Source organism: Lissotriton vulgaris, chromosome 5 (assembly GCF_964263255.1).
Source record: "Lissotriton vulgaris chromosome 5, aLisVul1.2, whole genome shotgun sequence".
Lineage (NCBI taxonomy): Eukaryota > Metazoa > Chordata > Amphibia > Caudata > Salamandridae > Lissotriton > Lissotriton vulgaris.
This window is the reverse complement of record NC_141693.1, coordinates 1115292927-1115310038: the sequence shown is the minus strand read 5'-3', so window position 1 is coordinate 1115310038 and position 17112 is coordinate 1115292927. Positions and strand designations below refer to the sequence as shown.

Here is a 17112-nt window from a genome sequence, read left to right as displayed (position 1 = left end):
TTGCGGTGACATTAATCTAAATCTCCTGCCTAAGTGGATAACTACTCATAACTTTAGCTACCAGGGAAGGAAGCCAAAAATATTTAGAGCACTCAATGATCTTTGTAACACCCATGCGATATCTGACTGTTGGGAGATGCAACACCCAACCGACCCTGGGTATACTTTTTTTTCACATCCCCATTCTAAATTTGCAAGATTAGATTATTTTCTTGTGTCTGATGTAATTATCTCTCACTGTTCGATAGCCAGATTACCAAGAGTCTTTTCCGACCACAACCCTTCAATTATTAATATGGATTTGGGGGATCTGCATATACCCTGCAGCAATTGGACATTTGAAAGGGCTCTTCTTGCTAACGTAAAATACTGTAACCTTATGGAAAAATGGATCCCTGACTTCCTAAAATATAACCTAGGGAGTGCTCCCCTAGAGGTGGTCTGGGACACATTAAAGGCCGGTGTAAGGGGAGAAACTCTTAGATTTTCCATCAAACACAGCCAGGAAGCAAAGCAAGAACTAAACGAATTAAATGATAATCTTACGAGCAAAGAGGAAGACCTGATGAAAGCTGTCCAGGGTAATGGTAATGTAGAAGGTGCAGCAAGAAAAGTTGCGATAGCAAGAAATCAAATAACAGAGACATTCACCGCAAAAGCAATAACCAATGCCATCATGAACAGGGAGAAAATATATGAGCTTAATGAGCAGGTAGGACACCAACTGGCTGTCCGCTTAAGAAAACAGATCAGCGACAACACAATCACTAAAATTAGAGACCCAATTAAAGGCCTGACCTGTGATTCTAAAGAGATAAGGGAAGCGTTCCAGAGATACTATGAAGATCTGTACACCGAGACAGGGAAAAATCAACACAAAATAGATACATATTTGGATCTTGGTACAGGTTGTCTACTACCCGAAACCGACAAAGACAAACTTGCAGAAACTCCACAATGGCTCGAAATTCTCCTGTCGATAAATAGTCTCCCAACCGGAAAAGTAATGGGCCTAGACGGAATTCCAGTCGAATTCTACGTTAAATTCAACAAACAACTAAAAGAAATCCTAACCAATTTGGTAATTCAGGTATTTAAGGGAGGGCGAGCACCCGAATCATGGAATCAGGCTAAAATCATAGTTTTTCCTAAAAAAAATAAAGATCCAAAGGAGCTAGGGGCTTACCGCCCCATTACCCTGATAAATAACGACGCAAAAATATATTCTAAATTACCTGCTAGTCGATTGGCCCCGGTAATCCACAAAATTATTTCCGTAAAACATCATGGATTAGTTCCCGGTAGATCTACTACTGATCACATTCAGAGGGTGATCACGCTCTTCGACATAGCGGACGTAACAGGAGACCCTATGGCACTTATCCTTTTAGATGCTGAAAAAGCCTTTGATAGGGTCTCCTGGAAATATCTATGGACCGCTATGTCGAGGAGTGGGATTGGGGAGACATTTATCAATGCTATTCGCAAGATGTACTCTAATCCAGAAGCTGTGGTCTCGATAAATGGAGAAAACACAGCCACAATTAAAGTATCAAGAGGTACAAGACAGGGGTGCCCTTGTTCACCTCTCCTATTTGCCATATTCATCGACCCTTTCATCCACAGATTGGAAATGAATACTTCAATAATGCCAATAAGGACTATTAATGGCGAAACAAAGTCTTTAGCATATGCCGATGACATTGCCATAGTTACAGCTGATCCTAAAAAATCAGTAGAGGCAATGGAACTAGAGGCAAACAAATTTGGCGAAATCTCGGGGTATAAATTAAACCAGACTAAAACTCAAATCTTAATCAACAGCAATAGCAATATTGTCGATGAAAGGGTAACGGATAAGGCAATGTATCTCGGTGTTAACCTTACCGCTAATTTAAACAATCTGGTTAAACTTAACATGGCTCCTCTAATGAAAGAAACGGAAAAATGCCTAAAAAAAATGCATAATCTACACCTTACAATCATAGGAAGATGCAATCTAATCAAAATGGTATATCTTCCTAGATTTTTATATTTTTTTAGAACCATTTGCTTGAATTTTGAACCACTTTTATTTAAGGAAATCGATAAAAAATTTTCTCGCTTCATATGGAGCTATGGGAAAATACGAAGATCCAATAGATTTATTACCCTACCAAAAGAACGAGGAGGTTTGGCACTCCCAAACCTTAAAACCTACTGGTGGGCGACAATACTTAAGTATAGTAGCCAGCTGCTCAGGAATAATCAGGACGATCGCTTAGAAAGATCTGTTCCCAACCCTCAGGAACTTATTCTTGGCAATCAAGCAAGCGCACACTTGTGGCGACTGACTTATGACTGCCATTTTAAGAAAGTACGCTTCAAAACTTTAAAGGGTATCTACGCTGCCTGGAATGACATCCGTAAACATCTAGGGCTAGGCCGGTACTCGTACTATACTACTTTTATAGGCAACAACAACCTCCCGGATATCTTTTCTGACATGTGTATGACACGGTGGACCAGACTTGGTATAATCCAAGTCGGTTCTCTTTATGAGTCAGCTGGTCTGGCCTCATTCGAGTCTCTAAAACACAAATATGGCCTAGAAAATAGGGACTTCTTCAAATATTTACAGGTCAGGGACTATATCATGAAAAAGGGGGGGGTTGGGTAGCTCTTCAGAAAAACGAGCTAATAGAATCTATTGTTCATTGTAGCAAAGTAAAAATTGGGGCAATATACACCAAGTTAACCACTGGATTCCCGGATGATATGGACAAACACATAGATAATTGGCAGAATAAACTCGGAATCTCAATTATACCCATCCAGAACGCATTCCAGCTATCCCAATCGATACTAATGTCTTCAAAACTGCAAGCACAATTCTACAAAACTTTCTTTCTTCTATACCATACCCCCTATATGCTAGCTAAATGTAGTACAGTTAAAGGGACATTTTGTCCGAGATGCATGATGCCTGAAGTAGATCTAATACATATGTTTGCTACTTGCGGGGCACTATGTACCATCAGACGTGAGATATCCACCTTTTTCTCTGAAATATTTGAAACAGAAATTGTCATTACAACACCGGAAATAATATTGGGGTTTGATAGTGCGAACCACCCAGATAACATGAAGGGACTTCTATTTGTCTCCATGGCGGTGCTTCGAATCTGTCTTGCCTCTTCTTGGCTGGATAATGTCCCCCCATCTTTCCAACAATGGCAGGCCAGATTACTCTCAGCCTATAGCTTGGAAAAAGCAATATACAGCAGGAAGGGTGTCAAAAAGAAAAAGAAGGGTTTAGAAATTTGGTACCCACTTACACAATGGATCGAAGGTCTTGGATAGTATTTTAACTCCATTTTTTTTTTTGTATTCATTACTTAAATGCAAATGTTTATAGTCTTGTCTTAAGGGTATAGTTACTCGTCATGTTTAGTTAGTCGATGTTAGGCGATATGATCAATAATATCGTGCAACCATGCCTGTATTTGAGTGGGTGGAGGGGGGGGGGGGGCTCCTTAATGTTTTGAAAAAATTTTGTGTAATAAAAATTGTTTTAAAAAAAAAAAAGGGAAAGCATAACCGCCTAATCCCCATAGAAAAGGTGATATCCTGGTTAGTGCTTGTATCATTAAAAGAATTCCACCAATGTCCCAAAAACTGTCTCATGTTTTAGGGAGCACTAAGCAACTTATTGTCAAAGGAGACAGGGGACACCGCAGCATGCAGGCATAAATGCAAATATACACACTAACTTTGGGTATGTAGTGAGTTCGAAGTTAATCTGTATCATTGATTCCCTAGTATGCGTCTCTGAAACCAACAACTAATGTAAGCCAGCAAGCAAGGTATTTCCCAGGGAAAACAGAGGATCGCCTGGAGAGAGAGAGAAAGAGAAAGAGAGAGAGAGAGAGAGAGAGAGAGAGAGAAAGAGAGAGAGAGAGCGAGAGATAGAGAAAGAGAGAGAGAGAGAGAGAGACCAACTGTTGTACTAGGTGGTTCGAAAGTGTTGCAGAATATTATCAAGTAGGCATCTTTACTGGTATTAGATATGTGACATTATACATAAACACGTAAAAACTCAGGAGCATGTTTACAAGAAAATGACTCAAAGAGGCGCTGCAAGTCATCTTGCTGCACTGAGCTGCATTATTAGAAAAGTGTATTGACTTTCCAACTGTGTGTTCTGGGCCTCCAGGATTTGTTGAAGTAGCTGACAGCTCTCACTAGGAGAAGTGTTGCAGTCTGAGGTTGCACCCATTCTCATCGGAGTCTTAGGTGCACCTCAAGTGGCCAGAAGTTTGGTATGTTGGAACACATCATTTGACTTAGATGGTCTACACATGTGCACCTGCAGAGTTTCTTTTTGAGGGATCCAGAACCATCTATAGTGAGGCCCATCTATACACCTTTACAACTCCTTTTTTTGGTCTGCCGTTAGCCAAGAACTTTTGATTTTCCTAAATTATATGTACAATATACTTACTGAAAGCATCTTTCAGCTATGTCTCTTCATTCATTGTCTGTTGTTGTGTCACTCACATGTTGCTTCAACCCACTACAGCGTACAGCATGGTCAAATACGTCATCCTATTTCACTTTGAGTGTATGCATTTAGCTCTTTTACAAGGACCCTTTCACAAGGAGCAAGTCTGCACCCTTCAGTGCCAGTGTTTTTTTTCTTACTTTATTATTACTTTGGTGTTGCCCTTGCTCGTAGAGCCTGATTGGATAGCAGGGCATTTTTCCATCAGAAGTGAGTACAGGGCACACCCACTTTCATCAGTTCATATCTCCAGCCAATGATGTTGTAAATTACTTTTGAAGTTGCATTTTATTATCTGAATGCTGCTTATTCACACCATACCATAATAATGAATGGGGTAACCCAAAAGAAAGTCCTTGGACCTGGGTATAGAATGATACAAAAGACAATGGTCCAAAACCTATCCTTTTACACAGTATTTTTCTGTAAATAATTATCATTCAATTCTACTAATCCAGCTCGCAGTTTCATCGATCCACAAAATATAATGTGAGTATTAGATGAGCAACAACCATTTAGATTTTCAAAACAGCATGTATTTATTAATCACAAATGTAGCTGCTGATATGTTCGCCAGCTATCCCGATTTATTCGGCTTACTATGACCTTCCTAATATGGGTAAATGCAATAAGTCCAATGAGGTCTTATGCCATTCACTATTGACTTCCTGCATATAAGCACTGATATGCTCATGTTTATTTCTAGATGAGGATTACTCCTTCTTCACATAATATGACTCTTGAGGAGCCATAGAGGTATCGCACAGCAGCTTCTCAGCGGAAGATCTCCCTATTCAATTTTAATCATTACTCATTACCTTCACTGTATACCACATTTTAGAACAGCCCTTGATGTGCACTTCCTTCATTCTCTCGCCCTTACCCACGTGACCGCACTGAACAGGTTGGTAGACAAGCATGTTCACTGATTTTATATTGGTTCAATTATTGCCCTGTTTAGTAATTTGCCTACCCCTCTCATTTCATAAGGTTGCCCTTTATCCCTGTCCTGAAGAAGACCCGCAGTCTAAGGATAGGTTTTGGACTATTGTTTTTGGTATTATTCACACCATACCAGCAGCTCACATGAACTCTGAATATAAGCTCATCAGGGTACACTATTTTTGCAAATCTGTTTGTCTGACATTCTTTTTCTTTCTTTCTTTCTTTCTTTCTTTCTTTCTTTCTTTCTTTCTTTCTTTCTTTCTTTCTTTCTTTCTTTCCTTCTTTCTTTTCCATATTACAGTAATAAAGTTTTGTTGACAATAGCATTCACGGATTCACTGATTTGGAATTCAGTTATACCTTTTTTGTGATCTGATGAAGAATTGATATCTTAATTATTCACTTATTACCCAGCAATTCTTCCTTCTGTTAAAAAAAATGTGAGAACAAGTTTTTTTCAGCATTCCACCAAATTCCAGATAACAGGGAAAAAGTTAACCTTGTTTGTAGAATATTTTTACAAGAACACATGGTTGAACAATCATGGATCCCTTCGACTAAAACGTATTTTTCATATTTCACTAAAAGTTTTCGACACAAATGGTTCCTACTACCTGACCTAACACTAAAGCGCAAGTTGAATCACCATTACAGCCAATTGTTTGCCCTTATTGCAACCAAAAATCAGTTGGCAAACATACTAAATTTCAAATCCAAGTGTAGAAAAATAAGTCTATCAAAGTCTGTAGTAAAACAAGTCTATCGAACAGATCTCGCTCTCAAACCAAAAAGATAGGTGTGAGCGCTCCAACATACTGTATAAAAAGAGCCAATTCAATACTCAAAATTACCAACCTCATGTTTATCGTATTATACAAAATATGACACATCCTTATTTTCACATATACACTTTTCATCCTTCTTTCTTGTCTTTCTTGTCGTTCTTTCTTTCCTCTTTCTTTCTTTGTTTCTTTTGTGCTCTTTCTTTGTTTCTTTGGTGCTCTTTCTTTGTTTCTTCCTTTGTTTGCATCTTTGTTTGTTTGATTCTTTCTTTCGTCTCGCTTTATCACTTTCTTTCTTTCTTTCTTTCTTTCTTTCTTTCTTTCTTTCTTTCTTTCTTTCTTTCTTTCTTTCTTTCTTTCATTCTCAAAGGCAAGAGGCTGGCTGCCAATGCTAGACCAATTGGCTTTTTTAAAACTTTGCTTTAGCCAAGTCCCTATGATTTTACTAAAATTATATGTATAACTTTGTTACTTATAGGGGTTTTCAGACATACTTCATCCATTTGTCTGTGGTTGTGTTGTTCACACTTTTCTTCCACCCAGTCCAGCATGCATCAAGGGACAGTGTGTCAGCCCACGCCATACATTGACTGACCTCACTATGAGTTACTGCTTGCTGCCCTTTCACAAGAAGCACATCCACAAACACAGTGGTCCACTTCAGTGTAAGGGAGTACTATGGCAAAATGTGCCTTTTTTGAGACCAAAACAAAATGTTGCCTTTAGTCAATGTTTTTTTAGATTGAAGCGGGCCCAGCAACTTCCCACACAATAGCAATTCCTGAACAAAAACCATTTCAAAACAAGAATTGACAAAAGGCCAACAGCCAATGCCAGACCTATAGGTTTTGCCAATGTTTCTTAATATTTGGTTGCACCCTTAGTAGGGCTTTGTCATGGTGACACTTCTTGAGTTACACTCCACAAAAGATATCTGTCAAGAGACAACAAAGGACATATTAATAAAGGGACTCACTGCCTCAATATGCACCAGTATACATATCCACTGTGTTCATTGGACACAGACCTGGACTGCATGCCCTTTAACTAAAAAATGCATTTTCTTCAGAGCATGCATTTACTCCGCATGTTAGAGCTTGCAATGATCAAATTTAGCACACTGCAATGGATAATTTTACCTGTACACCTTTGACTGTAATGTGAAAAAGAATTGGTCCTGTCAGTATACTATTGAGTTTATGTCCACTATCCACTGTGTAGGCACTATCTCTGCTAAGAACAGAGGGTATCCAAAAAAAAGGAAACACAAAGAATCCTGTACCTTTTTTCATTTGAGTTGTTAAAACAGGCACAACATCCATTGTGGTTCTAGCACACTTCACTAATATGACCCAAGTGCTTTATAAGACACACATAATGTCGACTAGGTGTGTCTATGATTACAGGGCATTTTAGCCAAAGGTTTTGATCATAGGAAAGATATTGTCATCTGGAAGAGTTCCTGGTAGAATATTTGCCACATGTTGCATGAATGGACAAACGTTCGGCTGTACCGGCACACCAAAAGACCACACTAACAGCAAACTTATTTGGCATGAGCTAAATCAATGTTCTGTTGTAGGTATGACTGGCCTTGCCAGGGATATTTGTCAATAAATTAGCAACCTACTATGATAACTCTGTTATGCGCTACATAGCTTCATTTAGAAAGTCTCTGTTTTCTCTGCCACATGTTAACTTGGGAAACCCAGCATTTGAAAAACTGTCAGGGGACATTAGTAGGTACACATCTCTAACCACAGTTCAGACCAAATCCTGCATGTTAGAAAAGCAAGACGGATAGGATGACTGTGGGGAAAAATATATCTCAATCCCATATTCTCCTCCACACTAGCTCAGACCTACTCAGCTAACCGCTCTGACCAAGCTGCTTGCTCCGTGCTCCTGAACACCCCTCCCCTTACAGATCTATTAAAACTTGACCCCGAGCCCTACATTGACCTCTGCGACACGTCATGGGTTAACAGCTGTGGAAAGCCTCTGAATCTTGCAGGTTGGCTTAAACTTGCTTTCTGGTCCCTTGTGCCCTTATATTGCTCTATGTTCTGGGCCTGCATGGCACTTCTATTTGTATATGTACAACCGTATTTGGCCTTGGCCACATCTTATGAGTTTACTGATGACTGCACTTTCTGCCCTATATATTCTGCTGTGACTATTCATGAGGGGCAGAAGAAGCTTGTTCCAAGACGTGACACTGCGTCTGCATTCTGCCTTGGCATGCCAATAAACGGACAAAGGTGCAAGAACATTTCCTGTGTTTTGGGAGGCAGCTGTGGTTTATTTGCTTTGCGTCTTCGTCTTCGCTCTGAGGAGGAGGGTTGGAGGATTTATTACCCAGCTTAATGGATTTATTACCCAACAGAAGTGGTGTTAGAAGTGGGATCATTGAAGGACTGTAAAGTCACCAGTTGGTAAGTAGGCTGTAAAGCTAAAATAACTTGCTGACGTGACCTTTCAGTGTTTCAAATGCTCAGTTAGAACATAGCATTTTTTTTAAACAAAAAAAAAAGAGATAGGAGGTAGTAACCGGCATCTAATCTAACTAGAGGACTGGAGAGAAACATTGATTGATTTTTTTTCATCATTGATTGAAGTCTTTTCCATCAAGTGATTGAAATTTTGATCGTCATTGAAATATTTCTCTGTATCAACACCTTGGAGTTGATATGCGGCAGGGTTCTACGGGATCCCATATGCGACAGAAGAGCCTAGGCAGGACAATAATTTATGACCCATGAGTAGAGGGTTGAAAAGATAAAAAAGCCCTCCCGGAGTGTGGCGAGGGAAGCAGTGACCATTGGCTGGCTGCAGGACACAAGGAAATGTTTTTCAATTTTGCACTGTCCTGTCATTGATCAATGACTGTATTTAATTATATTTAGAGTCTTTAAAAAAGTATTGTCCTGCTATGTTTATTTGAAAATGCTTCTTTGAGTGATATCAAAACAAAATTGCATCAGAGAAGTCAAATTGTTTTATGTGGTGTCTGAGTGTTCCACAACTGTATATTTTTTCTCTCAAGTCTCTCTATCCAAATCTTAACAAAATTTTACTTCCAGGAGACAAATTCGTTTTATCTTTCAGGGTTTAAAAATTGTGAGTAAAGGGCACAATGGGTTCTGGTAATTCTAAAGGAACTATGGAGGTGGTAAGGCCTCGCATGGTGAAAAAGACAAAGAAATTGTTTAAACAACTGTCATTAGAGAAGGATTTTAAATTACCAGCAGATAGCCCTACAGCTCAGGTTGTGAAAGATACAAATTGTTTAGAATATGTAACTCCTTTTTGCGCACTAGTATGGACGTGGAAAGGGAATGAAGGGCTGTGGCCTAGATTTGGTTCTCTTGAGATAGATGATATTGAACGCTTGACAGAAAGAATACACTTAAAAAGTGACCCATCATGGGATTCACATTATGTAAAAGATTGTTTACAGCAGTGGCTTTCAATTGCAAAAAATAAAGCTCTCCTTTCAAAAAAGAAAGGCCAGTGGAATGCCTCCACTGAATATAAAGAATGTTCTGCAATAGCAATGGTGAATAGTGAGTGCAAAAAGCCTACTAAAAAAGAGCTAGAATTAGCAAAAGATTGACCCGCATCTTATAGCCAGTGTTTATTGGAATTAAGTAACTATGTGCAAACAGAACAGCATTTGTTGTCACTATGGCAAAAGTGTGGGTTTTCAACAATTGAAGCAGAACGTGTTAAGGAAATACCAAATGCCGCTACTTCTAGACGGGCTGCTGCTCTGCTATGTATTTGGACGCACCGCCAAGTAAATAATGATATAAATACGTTGAAAAAACTGTTTATCGCCTCGAAGCCTCAAGGCCTTTTCGTCAAAATGGGAGAAGGAACAGACAATGAGCAAATAACTAGTAGCGCATTGACTGAGGAGGAGATTGTGTTGCTTACTGAGGAAGAGAGGAAAAGACAGAGAGGAAATGCAACTAGTGAATTTAATTTGTGGGTCTCAGATAGAGCCAGCAATGAGAACAGCCAGCAAACATTGGGACAAAACAGCCAGTCTGCAGGGCCTGTTTCTCCTGCACCTCAATTCTCATCCCCTCTTCCAGCAACTTCAATTTACCCATCACTTTCAGGCCCCTACAAACAGTGTGAAAGACATAACACACCTGAGCAAGCACTGGCTTCACAACAAAGCTTAGCACGTGTACCTTATTTCCACATATCCCTGGAAGGTGATTTAACTAGGGTACCTGACATACTAACTAACAACAGAGAGGGCAATTTTAGAACAACAGTCTTGAATGGGCACTTATCCTTAGGAGGGGAATGCTACATGCTTTTGAATCCCCAGCCCAACCTTCCACTTTTGGTCTGAGTGAAGACATAGAGCTGAGTGCAAAAGAGAGAAAGGATGAGGAACATGAGCAGTTGGCACACCTGAAGAAAGAGGCAGATGAGTTCCAAGAAGAAGTGAACACTGATAGGGAGGAAATACAACGCTCCATTAATAAACTACAGGACAAGCTAGAGAGAAGGGAACGGCTGATACATATACAGTCACAAACACGGTCGCTAAAGGGAAAGGGTGAGAAATCATATACTGATGACATATTATTGAACACTAAACTAACTGCACCAAAAATAGTGTTGGGGGGACAGCCATGCTAAAACCATGGACCCCCTTGGAGGCAACCCAAATGACTAAGGACGCGCCTGACCCACTGACTGCCAGTGTAAAATATTATGAGTGGCTTCATAAAATATGTATTGCCTATACCCCCCTCCCTCGAGATGTAGAAATGCTATTAAAAATAGGATATGGGAGCAGATGGTCTTTAGTAAAAAGTGCATTTCAAATTCCACAAGAAAGAGATTGGACCATACTGACTAATAATATGGATGTCACAGAAAATAGATTGATTAATTGGTTAGAGTCTATCAGGGACACAATTAATGGCCTAGCAGTTAAACATGGTGATTTTTCTCAAGTCACTGCCACGTTGCAGAAGCCAGGTGAGTCAGTGGCTGATTACATCTTAAGGTACAATGAAGCATGGGATAACAGTGCAGGGGTACCACGCACCACAGAGGCCTATAAGGTATTGGCTACGCAAACCCTTATGAATGGCTTGCTAGCTTCTGTGGCCCACAGTTGTAAACTACGCCACCCTGATTGGTCCACTAAAGGATATCACGAGTTGTGCACACTTCTCATAACTATGGAAAGAGATGGTATTTTTAAGGTAAGGAAGGACATCGCTAAAAATGACAAAGGAATGATGTTGCAGCAAATACAAAGAGAGGAGGAGCCAGAGGGAATGTACTATCAGGGGGCACAGCAAAGACAGGATAATGGACAAGGATACCAGAGGAGAGACAAGAGTGGGGATCGGTGCTATTGTTGCCAGAGGTATGGGCACTTGGCACGCGATTGTAGAAATAATAGAGGTAGAAGGGACTGGAATGAGAGAAGTGACCAGTATAATAGAAATGATAGAAACAGGAATGAACGGTCAGACAGAAATGAGACCCAGCCATCTGCACCACCCATGCCCAGAGACCTGAAGCAGACCCAGCACTCACTGAGGAATCCTTTCCAGGAGCAACATGGATCAGCATAGGACAACGCGGAGAGAGAGATGGGACAAACTGCAGCAACCAGAGCCCAGTGCTTTATGATGAAGGTATCAGAGACACCAGAGGAGAATCCCATGTTTCAAATTAAGGTAGGAGATAAAGAGATCGATTTCCTAATAGACAGTGGTGCAACCCTATCCGCAGTAAGAAACAAGTTGGGTCCTGGTAGTGGTGAAACAGTTACTACTATAGCAGTAAATGGAATGATGATGCATGAAGAATTGTCAGAACCCCTACCATTTTCTGTTGATGACCTCACAATGACCCATCAGTTTCTGCTGTCACCAGATGCACCCATCAATTTGCTGGGGAGAGACCTCCTCTGTAAATTGCATGCAACATTATATTTTTCACAAAATGGGATTTACTTACAAGTACCTGAAGACAGGTTAGAATTGGCTAATAGAGCACTTACTGCTTGCAAATTAAGTGAGGACTCTGTGTTATGTGCACCCCCTGTCTTCTCTCTCTCTCCAACACGTTACCAATGGACTCCATTACATGGAGGTTTTTATGAAAACATGTTCCAAGAACTGTTTAAATACAGCCCTGACATTGCGAGTGAATTTGTCACTCATTTAGTGCAGTTGCCATTAGTACCTGAGCCCATACACTGTACTGCAGCATTTTTCACAGGAGCAGTGCCTGAATGGTACGCCTACAGGGCAGATAAACATTTGCACTGGACAATGGAGTTGTTTGAGCACACATTATATGTAGGAAAAGAAGGGTGTGCAGTGAGCATTGAACTAGGACCACAGGAAATGAGATTATTTCAAGTGCCAGATTCTGAACCACATGTATCCATAGCTGTAGCACCAGGTTACTACCCTAAGGATTTGGGGCCCATGGTCAAACGGCTTCAGGACTTACCTAGAACTAAGGATTTTACATTTCCTTTAGGAATGGTGTCTGTGTTAGGAGATGGAGAAGGATGGTGTTGGATGTTGTGTATGAACAGAAAGGACAGGACTGCAGTTTTTGACAAACTTGAAGGGAATATGGCTTTACAGCTGACTAAAAACAAAATCCTAGAGCAAGTGAACTCAGAGGTCTGGGCAAAACACAAAAATGAGGCAGGATTATTGAAAACATGCCCTCCCCATAAAGTGACACTTAAAGAGAATGCTGAATTACCTTATGTCCGTCAGTACAGGCTGTAACCTCAGGCAGAGGAGGGAATAAAACCTGTGATTGAATCTCTCTTGCAACAAGGTATCATTAAAAAGACATCCAGCCCCTGTAATAGTCCTATCATTCCATTACCCAAGGGCAATACTGGGCAGTATAGGTTCATACAGGACTTACGACAGATAAACAACATTGTGGTTCCCTTAGCACCTGTTGTGCCTGACACCAATACCATATTATCTTCTATACCTGTAGAGGCAGAGTACTTTTCAATCATTGATCTCTCCTCTGCATTTTTCAGTATTAGAGTCCATCCAGAGAGCGAGTACCTCTTTGCTTTCACATTGAAAGATACCCAATATACTTTCAGAAGACTGGCACAAGGCTATACTGAGAGTCCCACGGTCTATGCACAGGCAGTAAAGAGAGACCTGGATAGCCTACACCTGGAAGGAGGTAGTATCATCTTGCAGTACGCGGATGATTTACTTGTGGCATCCCCATCACTTGAAGCCTGTGAAAAAGACACTGTAGCGCTGCTGAATCACCTCCAGGAGAGAGGACACAAAGCTTCATTGTCAAAATTCCAGTGCTGCCAAAAAGAGGTGACTTACCTGGGTTATGTGGTATCCAAAGGAACACGCCGCATATCACCTGACAGGATAAAAATGATTCAGGGCATGCAGCCTCCGTCCACCAAGAAAGGAATGCAGTCATTCCTGGGGATGATGAACTACTGCCGCCAGTGGATCCCTGAGTACAGATCCTATGATGCCATCCTGTGACAAAGTACACTACAAGATGCTCCCAACAACATTGTATGGACTAATGAACTTGCAATCTGTTTTAAGAAACTGAAAGAGACTTTGTGTACTGCGCCAGCCCTGGGGCTGCCTGATTACAAACGCCCTTCCATCTCTATGTGTCAGAGCAAAATGGCATTGCAAATGGTGTGCTGACACAGCAGCATGGCTCAGGAAAAAGACCTGTGGCATACTACTCTGTGACTTTGCCTGCAGCAGTAACTGGGCATCCAGCTTGTTTGAGAGCAGTGGCGTCAGCAGCTGTGATGGTAGAGAGGACAGCTCCCATTGTGTTGGACTACCCTTGTATTGTTTATGTGCCACATTCGGTACAGTTGTTGTTGTCATCTGCAGCAACACAACATTTTTCGGCGGCCAGGCAAACAGGTTATGAGGTCACTCTGTTGTCTAACACCAATATCACCATTAAAAGATGCCCACCTGTTAATTGTGCAACATTATTACCTCCACTAGGTGATTCAGATGAGACCCCTGACCATGACTGTGTTGAAGTTGTAGAGACATGCACCAGACCAGATTTGCAGCAAACACCATTGGAAAAAACTGACTATGAGTGGTACACTGACGGTTCTTCCAGCAGACTAACAGACACTGATTACAGAGCAGGGTATGCTATAACAACAGTAGACACCATAATTGAAAGTGCAGCCCTCCCACCTGGCACATCTGCCCAGCAAGCCGAGCTGTATGCTGTAACAAGAGCATGCATCCTAGCGGAGGGGAAAGATGTTAATATTTACACTGACTCTCGTTATGCCTTTGGAGTTGTACACGATTTTGCCCAGCTGTGGCAGTATCGTGGTTTCATAACAGCAGCAGGACGCCCCATTCAAAATGGCCCCTTAGTAAAGAATTTGCTACAGGCAATACTACTGCCCAACAGAGTAGCAGTAATAAAATGTGAGGCACATACAGGAGCTAATACTGAGATAGCCAGAGGTAACGCGATGGCTGACACAGCAGCAAAAAAGAGCATGTTACAGCCAGTACAGATGGTGCCATCAATGGCAAAAAGTATTCCAAAAATACAGATGATTCAGAGACAATTGTTGCTAGCTGATGTGAAAGAAGCACAAGAAGAAAGAGCGTGGAGTGATGCTGGATGTGAGCCAAATGATGAGGGATTGTGGGTACAACCGGATGGGAGGCCTGTGGCCCCACGCAGTATGTTCCTGCCCCTTACAAGGCTTGCCCATGGACCCACTCACATGGCTCAAGGTGGGATGAATGCTTTGATTAGACAAGAATGGTTTGCACCAGGGATAACAGCTTTCACTGCACAATGCTAAAGGTCGGTCCCCCGCTACCCATGATCACTTGCCAGTACCAGAGGGTCCCTTTACCAACCTTCAAATAGACTTCGCCTACATGCCCCCAGTGAATGGATTCAAATATTTGCTGGTATGTGTGGATCAGTTTTCAAAATGGGTGGAGGCGTTTGCCACTAGGAAGAATGATGCAGCAACTGTTGTGCGATGCTTGATGAATGATATAATACCCCGATTTGGGGTCCCCCAGAGCATAAACAGTGACAGAGGGGGTGAATTTGTTGCTGCCATTGTGGAAAAGATGTGTGAGTGTTTGGGAATAGAGTGGAAACTGCATGCCCCTTACCACCCACAAAGTTCAGGGCAAGTGGAGAGAATGAACTCCACAATAAAACATAAAATAGCCAAAACAACTGATGCAACAGGCCTGAAATGGCCAGAGGCGCTGCCTTTAGTGCTGCATGCCATAAGAGCAACACCATCTAGAACAACTCTCTTGTCCCCCCATGAGGTATTGATGGGACGGCCTATGTCGGTGGCGTTGAGGTTGCCTCACACAGCATCCCAAGCAGCACTGCTGTGGACGGATGAGCAGATTTCTGACTATGCTGTACAATTATCAGTGGTATTGAGACATCACCATCTCCAGGTGAAGGAAGCTTTGCCCCATCCTTCCGTAGAACAAACACACCCTTTTAAACCTGGCAACATGGTCATGGTGAGAAAAATAAAAAATGTTTCTCTTACTTCTAGGTGGACTGGACCCCACATTGTGCTCCTGGTTACCAGAACATCACTAAAGGTGGAGGGACGTCCCGAGTGGCTGCACGGAACAAGATGCAGAGCTGCACCAACAACGCCTGAGGCAGAGTCACCTTTAACAGATGAGCAACGGCCACAAGTGGAGCAGCGCGAAACACAGGACAAGGGCCTTTCCTAACAACAACGCTGAGGGTCCTTCATCAAGTGTCCCAGGAACTGTGACACCAACTGATGCTGTTGAGTGAAGCACGCAGGGCAGGTCCGGGAAACCGCCCCTGAACAAGACGACTACGGACCAGGAGGAGAAGCAGATGACAGCACACCACAAAAACTTTCTTATTGACACTTACAGAAAGTACCCTGGAACTGAGACAGAAAGGCACTGCCTAACAACATTTTAAATTCTGAAAGGAACATTTACCACTGTCCAGAAAATGCATTGCATTATGCGAACAATATTTTTAAGTACCTTAATTATGTGTGTGCTACCTGTACTGCAACAACCTGCTAACCATCCCCTCATTGCAGTACATGAGAAAGTTGCCCAGGCTTTAGGTCTTCAAAATTGCTGGATTTGTAGAGAGTTATCCAGACACCAAAGCGACCCTATTGGCCTTTATGAAATGCATGTGCCTATACAAAATTATGCGCAAGGAATAGGATGCCTCATATCCAATGTAACCTGGGATTGTGGAGAAGGAAGGATTGGATGGTACCCACGTTGTACCATACTGCCAAATATTCAAGCCCAATATCAAGTGACTCCTACAGTAGAATACAAAGACAAGAAAAAAGCATTTCCTGTATGTTTAAAGCATCATGTTTCAGGATATAACCCAGCTTCGCGATACTTAGGACATTTAAAAAATAGCCAGTGTCCTAACATATTAGAATTTGATAATATCACAGGGACTTGGAACATAAAAGACAGACAAATAGTAAGTAGAAACTGGACAGCTAAGGTACGGGGAAAACAAGTAAACTATACTTTGCATTACTGGAACATCACTGTAGATAGAGAGACACTATTAATAACACCTGATGGTCTTCTATATGATCCATTCATTGAGCAAAAGAATAAGCACGCTAGGGCACCAAATGTAATTTCTAAAATATTAGAATACCCCTTATGGTCAGCTCGCTGCTTGTACATGGCACCATGGGCAAATGTTACCCTTATAAATTCTTCATGGATTGATTACAAATGGTGTGATCAATTCCAAAAC

The 17112-nt window shown here is 41.4% G+C and overlaps 1 protein-coding gene across 1 annotated transcript; it reads left to right on the top strand.

The window, feature by feature from the left end:
• The first annotated feature begins 295 nt into the window (after positions 1-295).
• On the top strand, positions 296-15988 carry LOC147712063 (uncharacterized). Its single transcript, XM_086919587.1, has 4 exons — positions 296-1090; positions 13071-13658; positions 14171-14986; positions 15878-15988. The coding sequence occupies exons 1-4, from the start codon at positions 296-298 to the stop codon at positions 15986-15988; spliced, it is 2310 nt and encodes a 769-aa protein (XP_086775713.1).
• The last annotated feature ends 1124 nt before the right edge of the window (positions 15989-17112 follow it).